The sequence below is a fragment of the Pelecanus crispus genome, chromosome 12 (assembly GCF_030463565.1).
Source record: "Pelecanus crispus isolate bPelCri1 chromosome 12, bPelCri1.pri, whole genome shotgun sequence".
NCBI classification, from domain to species: Eukaryota; Metazoa; Chordata; class Aves; order Pelecaniformes; family Pelecanidae; genus Pelecanus; species Pelecanus crispus.
This window is the reverse complement of record NC_134654.1, coordinates 6,281,461-6,293,807: the sequence shown is the minus strand read 5'-3', so window position 1 is coordinate 6,293,807 and position 12,347 is coordinate 6,281,461. Positions and strand designations below refer to the sequence as shown.

The 12,347-nt window shown below is 51.1% G+C and overlaps 1 protein-coding gene across 3 annotated transcripts in view; it reads right to left on the bottom strand.

The window, feature by feature from the left end:
- Nucleotides 1-12,347, bottom strand: part of SMG6 (SMG6 nonsense mediated mRNA decay factor) — a 114,586-nt gene that overhangs the window by 101,319 nt on the left and 920 nt on the right. For all 3 annotated transcript variants that reach the window (XM_075719674.1, XM_075719675.1, XM_075719677.1), the window contains exons 2-8: nucleotides 10,363-12,127; nucleotides 7,873-8,065; nucleotides 7,063-7,173; nucleotides 6,217-6,323; nucleotides 4,990-5,068; nucleotides 3,532-3,642; nucleotides 2,664-2,876 (exon numbers count right to left, since the gene is read on the bottom strand). In XM_075719674.1, the coding sequence (XP_075575789.1) occupies nucleotides 2,664-2,876; nucleotides 3,532-3,642; nucleotides 4,990-5,068; nucleotides 6,217-6,323; nucleotides 7,063-7,173; nucleotides 7,873-8,065; nucleotides 10,363-12,127 (2,579 nt within the window). The remainder of the gene's footprint in view (nucleotides 1-2,663; nucleotides 2,877-3,531; nucleotides 3,643-4,989; nucleotides 5,069-6,216; nucleotides 6,324-7,062; nucleotides 7,174-7,872; nucleotides 8,066-10,362; nucleotides 12,128-12,347) is intronic.

Below are 12,347 nucleotides of genomic sequence, written 5' to 3'. Positions count from 1 at the left end.
AAGGCAAATTGCCAGCACTGCACACCACCTCTTCTTGTCACAGCAACGGCTGCAGTGTGAGCTCGCCTTCTGCAGACTTGCCATCACACTTTACTAACTCCATTCAGTTGGCTCCTAACCCGGAAATAAAGTAATGATGTTTGTGTCTTTGTTTAGGGCTGTAGAAGGAAAAATAAAGTCAGCACTGAGACAAGACGCGCAAGCACGTGGTGAGCAGACTCTCTGCTCACTGACGGGGACAGCGTGCACATCAGCAGGTCCTCGGAGAGTAATCGTTCAGCATCTCCCTGCCAAGCATGCCACGACATAGGACTGGCACCTAACCACCTGCACAATGAAGAAAGCGACGACTGAGGACAGAAAACATCCCAAATCAATTTCTTGTCACCCGCGAAACAGCCAGTATCTCCACAGTAAAAACACCAGTCACCTTTGGCTTGGGCTGGGTTTGAAGCAACCACCTCTGTTTGAAAGGTAGAGGGAGCATCTCTCCCATGCCTCTGCCCTGTACATGTCCAGAGCTGTTAGGGTCTATACTTGCAGTATTACATCTGCTTCCGGAAGCTGAACGCTTTCCTATTCTACCCTGTAAAATTCCCTTCTCTGGCCCAGAAACAGCTGGTATAAAGGCTGATGCCCGAGAAGTTACCTGCAGAGCACAGCTGTCAGTACAAATGAAAGAACATGGCTTGCCTCAGCCTTTTCAAGGGCTAAAGCTGGCAAGGAAGGGACTGAGGAGGCAATGACACAGTTTAGACTCATTTCCCCCAAATGACACGTAAGCACTGGCACACATCCCCTGGGAGAAGAGCTGTTCCCTTCCATCCGGCCTGGGGATGTGGGGCAGAGGTGCTGCCAGGATGAGGGCTGCCGCCTGCCCCTGGCGCAGGCAGGGCCCTTCCGAGGCCAAACAGTGCCACACAGTGGCAACGCACCGACGGCTCCGCTCCTCGCCGCGGAAGGAGCTGCAAACCACCCAGAGATGCAGTGAGGAAAAAGGTAACAGGCTACAGCTTCAAGGAGCAAGGAGACCAGAGCTTCCCGAAGAGCTGCTGTCTTTATCCAGCCCGCAGCTTCACAGCATGGTGTCTTTGGCAGCGACGCAGATTTAAGGTTTCCTTTTCACGCGGTTGTTTTTAATCCAGATCAGTTTGGCGACACGGCCACGGCGCAGCCCCGTAAGCAGTTGTGTCAACGCAAGTGGAGTGCTGCACCGCAGCAGGCACAGGCAACCCGAGTACAAATACCTTGGCTGCCAAAACCAGCAGTGCCCGAACCTGTGCCCTCAGCTCCCCCTGCCCTTTTGCCATTGTATTTCTGATCATGCAGCCTCAGTATTAGTGAGGAAAGCTTTCCACGAGCCAACATTTCAAACAGATGAAGAAATCAAGACTAATGGCAGTTATCAGAAACACAATCTGTACAGGCATTGCCAGCAACCCGCACTTCAGAGAGCGCAGCCCCCCATTGAACAGACCAAGGGCAAGCTCTAGCAAACAGCGCTGCGCTCGAAACAAGAAGACATCGCTGCCCCCCACTTTGCTAGCAGTTACACTACCTCACATGGGAGCGCTGCAAAAGAGAAACTCCCAGTGCCTCAACACCACTCACAGCATCTTATGTCAAAGCATCTTTATCAATGATTTATGGAGAAGCTAAAGCTTGGCACGTTCCTTTCAATGATGCTGAGGAAGCAAGGTCTCCAGAAGAGAAGCCGAGGAGAGGGAAAACAACCAAGGGCAGAAACGTCTATAAAAACGCTGCAGCTATGTGCCAGAGCTTATCTTTCAAAGCTCCAAGACTTCACCCCAGTTCCACCCAGCTGAAGTCACAAACTACTTATAAAAGTGCAATCGTATCTGAGAAGCTCTGGGCCCCGCAGTATGCGGAGAAGGTCTTCCCAGTCCTGCTCAACTCACATCCTTAACAGCCATTTTAGGACAGGCAGCCCAGAGCTCCCTGGCAAGTTCTCTTGCAAGCCGCATGTGCCAAAGCGGCGCAAGGATTCCTAGAGGATGAGCTCCCAACCACCACTGCCTTCGCCTGCATTCCTGTGCCTGACAAATAGAGTTCACTCGGGCTCCTCTTGCAAGGTACAGAGCTCGAACAGACTCATGAGAGATATCGTTAGTCAATTATTTTTTTATCCTTGCAAAAGAAAGGCACCGGTCTGGCCTCTCGGCAGGGCAAGTAATGCAAATATGACACCTACACTGGAAATTAAAACCACAGTTTTCACATTCACAGTGCAAACCTCCAATCATCTGGCACTGGGACAAGTGACCCACTTCCAGAACAAGCCTCAGAGCTTACAGAGTCAATGTTAACCCTGGTATTCAGCATCTGACCTCATTTCCCACCGGCAACCTCACCCAAGTTAGAGCGCTCAGCAGAGGCATTTTACAGCATCTTCTGTTTGTGCCTCTCCTATTCCATATCAGCCACACCAGCACATGCCGCCAAGAAATGGATGGTAACAACATGCCTTAAACACGAGAGGCACGAGGTCACCAGCTCCTCAGCCTGACCCAGGCACAGTTCCCATAGGGGAAGCCAAAACCCTGGAAAATTTAGCAACAGGAAAGCAAAACAGATCCAGTGTCATTCCACTGCATTCCAAACACATGACACCAAAGCCAACTGCTGCCTCCTGCAGTACTCACGTCGCTGGGGCTGAGGTTCCCAAGACCGTTGTCCTGCTCAGAATCCCTGCCGGACTCGTGGCCCTGGGAGGAGCGGGGGTGGGAAGGATGGATCCAGATCTCCAGCCGCGTGGCATCATCTCCAACTTGTCGCAATGTGGACTTCTTGCCCTTCCCCCGGCGGCTGGGGCTCAGATCCAGCACCTGATGTTTCCTCTGCTCCATCTGCTCAGCCTGGGCAGACAGGACAGATTCAGACCACCCAGGGATCAAAGTTCAGGAAAAGTATATCGTTTCATTTACATGGAGAAATTAGCTCTTTCCCCTGCTTCAGAACCACAGTAACTCATTGACAGGTCCAGAATTTGGTTTCTGACACTATAGGACAGCACAGGTGAGAGGTTTTCAACTCCAGCTGTCCTGGGACAAGAAAGGCTGCATCCAGTCCTAGCAGCGTGTGGCAGTCAGCATGCTGTATCTTTGATTTGGGGGGACCCTCTGGGACACAAAGGGACTGCAGCCTCTCTTGTCCACCCCTGTGGGGCACCTCTGGGATAAGGCAATGATCATGCCACGTGCCAAGGCCATGCTGCAAACCACAGCAACCTACAGCCCTCATTGAGCTTAGCTGTTTTACAGTTTGTGACCCAGAAACAGGAAATTCGGCTGCCCAGACAATGCCAAAAGGAGTCTGAGGAGAGACAGAAAGGACACTAATTCTGAAGACTGTCTCTCATCTGACTCCCAACAAGGAATTTCTCAGAAGTAGATAAGTGGTGACTCCAAGTCCAAAAGCCACCATCACCTTCCTCTCTGGATCACAGCTCTCCGGTACAGAAGAGACAGTATGGGCAGCTGCACCATCCCACAGCCCAGCTCCAAGACTCACCTTGCGTTTTGTCTCTTCAAACAGACTCATGAGGCTCTCCTTGGCTGTGAGGATGGGGTTGCTAGCAGCCAGACTGCGCATATAATAGTAGACAGCATCCAGCTTTCTCCTCTGCAAAAACACAACCAGACTCAGAGCTGCCACTTGTTCTGGGGCATTCGGAGCCAAGCTCCCACATACTTGGCCTTCCCTGTCCCTCAATACATACGCCCTCTCCCTCTATACTGCCTAGGACAGACAGACATGCTGACAAACGGTACGACAAGCAGGACCTTGAACTCTCCATCTACGTTCACAGCTACCGACAACCACCAGCACAAAGCACAAGCCCTTTGCCAGGTTTAGGGAGTGCAGGTGACACCGCAACCTGCAGACTCACTTGCTTCAGCCCCAAGGCCGCTACAGAAACCATCAACCCAGAGGCTCACAGAAAAGAGTCTCTCAGCAGACATCATGGTAAAGGACAACAGTATAAACACTGAACTCCTCTGACAGTTCAGGAGATAACCCTTTTCAACATTACCATGAATATGGAAACGACTCCACATGAATTTCACAAAGAGCAGAGGTCCAGGAAGACTGGAGGGTTTGCCAGACTCCTGCCAGTGGTAGGACAGGATGCCCCTCTCATCTCAGCGTGCCGCTGGGCTAACAATTCTAATCCCCTCACACTCGAGCAACTTCTCAGCATCTTTTCTCCCACAGGCTGGCCACAGGGAATACCGTGAGAAGGCACCCCCCAAGTCTTTATGCTACCAAGACAGACAGCCATTTAGGGTTTCGCCCACATGCTGCTGGCCTTACAAACCACCACAGAGGGTGGGACACTTTGCTGCTCCAAGCCCCACACAGGGAGTCAAAAAGGTCACTCCCAGCCACGAAGTAAACACGCTTCTGAACTGCTCTGCTTTAAATCAGCATCTTTCCGTGTTGCGAACGGGCAGATTCCTACCAGCTCCTGTGTCCCAGCCTGATGCTTCCATTATCTGCCATCACATCTTCCTTGAAGTAAGTTTTCCCGCATGGCTGGAGTAGCCAGCAAAACTGAAACCTAAGAAAGTCGCGTGTGGATGTCACTTAGACCAGTGCCCACAGGTTCAATGAAGACACGGCAAACAGACAGCATCCTCATGACAGCATGGCCTTGAGCACAAAAGTCTCACGCAAAACTTTAAACACAACCTACTTTTAAAACATTTGCACTCTCCACAGCCCGCAGAACAGTCCCCAAAATGCTGATAGCCTGAGGGAGTAGCACATATCTAACAAAGCTGTCTGAAGCCACAGCAGCTGGAATCCACACAGCACATCCTGCCATCAGTTTTTTTCTTTTTTTAAAAAAAAAAAACATCTGGAAGCACTGCCCTAAACAATGCCTTTCTCCACCAGGTGGAATCTCATAGCCATCCCAGAGGCTCTCCCTATGCTTGCTACATCCTTGCGTGATGACTCTCTTACCGTGTAGATGGCCAGGAGCGCCAGCTGATTGTACGGGCGGCCGTTTTTGGGAGCAATTTGCTGAGCCTTCAGGTACCAGCTGAGGAAGGGAAGAACCAGAGAAGAAAGAGTTACTGAAAGGACATCAGGTTACCTTCCTTGTTCTGAAGGGCACAGAATTCTGCTTGCAGCGCTGGCAGTCCCGCAGGGAACAGGCCCTTTGCACAAGTGCCCTCTGCCTGCAAGAGCGTGCACAGGCAGTGAGCCTGCACCCGGCCTGGGGGTGGCACAGGGCAAGAGAGAGGGGCAGAAAGAGCTGCAGGAGGAAACGTTCTTGGCTCAGCCTGAAGATGAGCATTTAGACCCAGCAAGCGCTGTCCCCCATGCAGCCTCAGGCACAGACAACAGGCTATTCAGGGAACATTTCTCTCTCAGTCCCCTTTTTAGCTCCATGGCAGCTGGGACCAAACCCTCCATGTTCCTTAGCTCATTCCCCATATTTTCAAGATACTTAGTCATCCCAAGAGAAGAGGCATCCGTTCAGTGGCAGTTCATTCATCCCTCTATCCTCCTCTCCATTTTCCCCTCAATTCTGTTATCCACTCTCCAGCTTCTATCATGCCACATGGATCCATCAACACTGTTGAGACACATCGTGAACCCACTATGTTCCCTTCAGCCTCCCTGAGATACTGGTATACTCCATGATGTTCACAGGCCCCAAAGTGGGTAACTTTCCCTGCCCTGTTCTCCAAACCTCCACAGATTTCAGGGCTCTATCCCCCATACTGGGCTCACTTGCCCCCCCCCACCAGTCCTTGCTCCAGAAAAAAAAGATAAAAAAAAGGACTGTATCCCAGGCAAAAAAAGAGTGACAGGAAGCGACAAGTGTCAGTAACTCCTGATGCAGTCAGAACATATGGACACATATGGGAAGCTCTCCTAGCTGAAAAGCTACCAGAAAATACAACAGCGAGTCTGCCAGCCTCAACAGCATAAACCCTCCCTGTCACAGGATCAGCACAGGACAACTTCCACATTAGATAGCTGGAGGAAGACTGGATCTGCTGGCTTGCCTTCTGAGATACCAAAAGCCTAGGCTACATCTTTCAGCTTCACAGGACTGCAATACAATAAGAAGGCATGAAAAGACTTCTTTGGCTAGAAGCAAGTTTAAGCATGAAATGAGATACATCCCTTGTAGATAGAGAAGAGCTGTGCTCAGCACTACAGAGAAGAACACGATACCTGCGTGCCTTTCCGTAGTTTGCGGTGTCATTTGCTTGTTCTCTGTATCGGCAAATATCCCCTTGACAAATCATACACCTCTGAGCACTGATCAGCGCGTACTTCACCTGGAAAGAAGCATTCAGTACATCATGTGGGACCTGCACAGCCCTGGCTCACCTGCAGACCCAGTGAGCTCACAGGGACTGTAGAGAGCAAAGAGGAGGTCACTGACACACTAAAGGTCTCACAAAAGGGCAGCAGAATGAAATGACAAGGCTCCATGGCACTGGTTCAGCATTTATAGGGGCAAGCCAATCCCCTAAACACCTCCCCTCTTACAACATCCCATCTCTCTCCAGAAAAGAGTTGTTCAGTCCATGACAAACTTGAGGAGGACAGCTGTTAGACAAACACATCTCTCTGGGAATGGAGCTGGACTGAAATATCCTTTCCCAGCTGTCCCTCACACCTGCATTCACAGCTCAGGGCAATACACTGTCAAGTGTCAGGGAGGCAGCACAACTGTTAGCTTTCCTTGTTCATTATTCTGGATTCCACAGAGAGAAATAAGATACGTTCAATATATAATGCAAAGCCAGGGTACCTTTAGACGCTTGTTTCCCTTTATTAGCCCTGGTCACAGACTGGTACAAAAGAAGCTCTTCTTTGCAAAGGAAGCTGAGAAATGTTAATGCACCAGAGTTGGTTCAACAAGTTCTCCAACAGCTGAGAAAGATTCACTGCAAACATACTGACATCTGTTCAGAGTACAGCTGCCTACCTCTTGGCAAGGGCAGCGCATTGAGTTCAGCATGTTGCATACGATTAACAGGGTGAGAATCTTCCAGGAGGAAGCCAACCTACCATTTTCCTCAGAGGCTTACTGCGGATGGCCATCCCGTCCATATAGTCCTCTAGCTTGAACTGGTATGACACCTGCAGCTTCTGGAGTAGGCCATCAAAAAAAGAAGTGCCCTGCAAACACACACATACTTGGATGTTACAATCTTTCTGATGACAAGCACAAAATCACCACAACCTTGCCACATGCAAGAAAGAAGGTCCCTCTCCCTGAGGTTTGGGCTGTTTCTCTTCAAAAAACAACAAGGAGGTCGGGGGATCTCCTACCTCAGAGGTTTTCAAGACTGAGCTAGACAAAACCAAGACTGACCTGATCTAATGTTTGAGGAGTCCTGCTTTGAGCAGGAGGTTGGACTAAAGCCCTCCAGCACTCCCTTCCCACCAACCTAATTCTATAAAGCACATCCTCTTGATCTATCAGCCTACCTTCTACAAAGAGTAAACTGAGCTGCACAGTTTAAGGGAATGACTTTTAAGCAAATTTGATAAACATGGCACAAACACCTCCAGGAATGCTTCTGTTTATTTCCACTTCAGGGCATTCGCTTCATTTTAGCTTAAATCAATTTCTAATTAATATAAAACACACTAAAACAAGCCTGGTTTAAATTATAACAAATGTCCACCTGGACCTACACCTGCCACACTAAACCATAATCTGTCTGAGCATTCTCCTTGCACAAGGATGGCTTAAGGCACACAGAGATATGGACAGGATCAAGGTTAGTTGCCCAGTTGCACCATCCCATTCTAAACACCAGCCAATCCCACCCAAAGGTTTAGTGGAGTTTAGGGATGTTTCTCTCTTCTTACCTCATCTAGAAGCTGGAGCAGTTTGTTCCGAATTTCTTGGGCATTTTCTCCCTGAGGGTCCTTGAGGAGCTGCCGGAATTTCTCAATCACCTGGTAAAACGCGTTCTTCCACAGCAGCTGGTCCACGTTTTGGGTATCAGAGAACTCGATATCCATCAGGATGCACCGCTCGTACAGCTGCAGCATCTCCAACCTACAGTGAAACACAATCATTGGTCAATACAACACCAAGTGCCCAGCCCAGGTCTGAGCTGCCTGGGAACTTGTGCTGAGCCACCTGCTGCTTTTCATCCAGCGAGCACGAGATGTCAGCAGTTCAGCCGGCTCACACACTATGGCAAATCGATGCTTCCACACGTGGCCCAGAGGGAAATGGGAGCTGTTGCAGTCAAACACCTTTCCTGCTCCAAGAGGGCAAATCTGAAAGGACCATCTCCCTTGTATGTATGCATCAGAACGGATCAGGGCCTGGCAAAGAGCAAGGAGCTCTGCTGCAGCTCTGCCACTGGGAACAGCAATACACGAGTGTCTCCTGATACTAACACAGAGAAAGCGTGCACTGCCAGGCTCTGCTCTTTCTGAGCACAGCCTGGCTGATAAGGGCCAGGAACAAACACACAAAGAACCAGAGGGGCAGGAGAGGTCTTGCCATTAAACCGATCCTCACCTCCTTTCCATCCAACCAAAATACACAGCAGAAACAGAGACCTTGCTTCCTCAAAAATGAATGAGAGCTGGGAACATCACACCTGAAGGAAATAAAGCCTCAGAGTCCCAGAAATCACATTCCCCTCACCAGCTACCTACAGCCTTGCCTGGATGCTGTAGCAGAATTCCTCCCCTGAATTTCTTCTCCCATGTAGTTAGCGATAGGACGAGAGGAAATGGGCTCAAACTGCACCAGGGGAGGTTTAGGTTGGATATTAGGAAAAATTTCTTCACGGAAAGGGTAGTCAAGCATTGGAACAGGCTGCCCAGAGAGGTGGTGGAGTCACCATCCCTGGAAGCGTTCAAAAAACAGGTAGATGTGGCACTTTGGGACATGGTTTAGTCTAGTCTACCCTCGATTGGTTTAGTGTGGACTTGGTAGTGTAGGTTAATGGTTGGACTGGATGATCTTAAAGGTCTTTTCCAACCTAAACAATTCTATGATTCTATGAGACAGTACAACAGCGTAGATGGTAAAGACCGGAGCGAAGCCAGATAGCAATGCCTGGAAGAGCCTGACACAATACGAGAAGGATGCTGGCAGGTTCCTGTGCAAAGCGCAGAGCACGGTTCTGCTGCCTTACCCCGTGCAGTCCCCAAACCCTGCACACACACACGCGCGCTTGGACAGCACAAACACCGGCCAAGAGAATTAAGATCTGATAAGCAGCACTTGCACCCAAGAGCCCCAACAGAGCTCCGCAGACAGGCTGGCAGCATGCACTTAGACACAGGCAGGAGACACATCAAGGCGGATGGATGCTGACAGCAGGGATGGGGCCAACCATGCCTACGCTCCCAGGGCACGGTGGGCTTCACACGGGCCACAGCAGCACTGCGCAGTCTTTCCTCTCCCTCCAGACAACAGCTCTAGGTGACCCTGACACCTTGAGAAAGACCTGAAACCTCCAGTACTGCTTCAAGTGCAGACATATCCTACTCTGTGGTCTATAGTGCAAGTCCCCAAAACACAGAACAAGCCCTGAAATGAGCTCACCTGCTAGATTTGCTGCCAGTCAGCTCTGAAAACAAGTCTCCAGGGAAGTCCCAGAGACAGAGAGGTCACAAGTAAACATGAAAGATGCCAAGTAAAAACTTGCTACAGCCACGTTAACTACCCTCCAGAGCACCAGTGTCACTTCCCTCTCACAAGCTGACATCGCCAGGCTACTCCCACTGGACCACCATATGTCACAGGGTTGAGTGGTGTCAAGAGCAAAACTACGCAGCACTTGAAAGGTGCTGTCACTGTTACATAGCATCAGGAGCCCACGCAACGCTTCGCAAGCGCAAGCCGACAGTCACCGCCCCTGAAACCCACAACGCAAATCAGACAGCAGATAACTGAGGACAGGTAAGGAAGCAGAAGTCCACCAACAAATACTAAAAGCATGTGAGAGCGCTGGAACTGAGAGAGACCAGCTCCAGCAAGAGCAAGAATAACGCAAGAGCCGCAGTGGGTGCTCGTCCTGCTCCCTCGTGTCCCTGCAAGGCAGGCAAGGCATTCTGCAACCACAAGAAGCCATGGCTTAGCTCCCAGCCCAGGCAAATGATATATTTGCCCACAGCTTTCTTCTGATACCCACACACCACTGGCACATGACAAACAGTCCCAGCACATCAAAAGCTAGCGAGCCACTGCCTCATCTCCCGGTCTCCGAGACATTGATGTCTCCAGTCTACCAGATCCCCAAGGAGCACCATTCTCTGGGTAACGCTTCTGGTAGCAGTTCACCCTGGAAACGACTCGGTTGCACACCCCTCTACAGCACAGCCACAAACCTCAGCTGGGCCATCTTCTCCAGCCCCTCTGGGCTGATGCGGTCTCTGGAAAGCAGATTGCTGAGCTGCTGCTCCTGGTTCCCAGCCTCACGGAGGAGTTTGCTGAGCTCCTGCTGCTGCATGTTCCGCATCTGCTGCTCCATCTCAGGACTCAGAGGAGTCGGAGGGAGTGGGCCGCACATGTACTGCCCTGCCTGGCCGGGGTAGCCAGGGTAATAGGCTCCTGGGTACACACCGTTGCTTGGACCCATAGGATACTGCAGGGAGTACCCGCCGTAAGGATACTGGGGGCCTTGACCAGAGGCCCGAGGGTAATAGTAGGGGTTGTCAGAGTTTTGGAACTTATAGTAGGACGTTTGGGCCTGGCGGGCTTCCCCCCAGGAGGTGGGGCTCACTTCATCGTCTGTGTCTAGGAAGTGAAGCTGAGCGGTCTGGTTCTTCAGGGCAGGTTTTTGGTCTGGGTTATTTGGGTCCCACAGCCTGCGAGCAGTGCCGCCTCGGCCCCTGCTTCGGGGGCCTTTACTCCCAGCACCACCAAGCAGGAGCCTGGGCCCAGGGTGACTGGGTTCGGGGGAGCCCGCAGTGCTGGCAGAGAGGTCCGTGTTGGCAGGCAGGAACAGAATCCCACGGCCCCTCCCTTGGGGCTCTCTGCTCTGGCTCCTCGACTCTGAAGCCTCTGAGTCATTGCAACTAACGAACGCCTTCAGGGGCTTTTTTTTATCTGTATCTGCCAGACTGATATCCCTGCTCATAGTCTTGCTGTCAAATGTGACTCGAAAGGGTCCCTTGACTTCCCTGCCATTGCTGCTCCACTCGCTCTCGCTCCTAGAAGCTCGACTCTGCTCTGAACGCTTTTTCTTGTCTGAATTCCTGCTGAAGACATATGCTTCTGCCTCATCGATTCTGTCATCGTCCAAGGAGTCAGTGGAAGACGCAGAGAGCTGCTTCCTAGGCCGTATTCTTTCTCTGGCACGCTCCTGCCGCCTCTCCACCCTGTCCACAAGCGGGGCTCCATCTACGCTGTTATTGCTTCCGGCTGAACTTGTGCTGCAGGTGCGGTATCGGCTCCGCCGCTTATCAGAGCGGGAGTACCGTTTGGTAGAGCCCAGCTTCCCCTGCATCACCTCGTCGCTTGTTCTCCTTATCCTGTCATTTCGTTCTATTCGTCTTCCTTTTTCTCCCCTTGAGGCTTTCACTCCTTCCCCTGCCTGGCTCCCCTCTCTATCTTCCTTGCTTGATTTGGTTTTCCTGTTGTTGTCTTTTCCAGTACCTTTTTCAGCCTCTTCATCTCCCTCGACTTTCAGCTGCTCCATCTTACCGGTGACTTCCTCAGTAGCTGACCGCAGGGCTGGTTCTTTAGCAGCTGAATGCAGGCGTTTCCCAGGCTGGTAGATCTGCTGGTCTGGCTTCTTAGTTCTCCTGGTGGTCTTGGGACACCACTCATCTGGAGCAGGCTGCTTGGACAAGTTCTCCTGGCTCTGAAGACCACCTTTAGTCTCTGTCTCTTCGTTTTCCTGCGAAGGACCATTCTGCTTAGGGCCACCATCACCTTTGCCGAAATCCTCCATGACTAGAGCCTCTCCTCCCGAAGGGCCCTTGTCGCTGGCATTCTCCTCCTCAGCTCTGCTCCTCTCCTTCTCTGAGGCCTCGTGCTTTGGTGGCATGAGTTTGCTCCTCAGTCGGGAGAGGCCAGGCTTGTAAATCTCCAAGTCTGGGCGCCTGTTGTCTTTGCGATGCCTCGGCTCCTTCACTTCCTTCATGTTTTCTGGGGAAAAATAGAGAAAAGAAAGTTATTCCCACCACAAACCAGCCAGGGACAAAAAAACCATCATGAGAAATACTTAAGGGGAAATATTAAGCAAAGGCAAAGAGCCTGATGCCCTCAGGGCAGGCCCAAAAGAACAGATCTGAAATTCTCTGTCAAGGTTTACAGGAAATCACAGAGCAAGAGTAGGAAATGAGAAAGCATAACAACGCTGACCAAC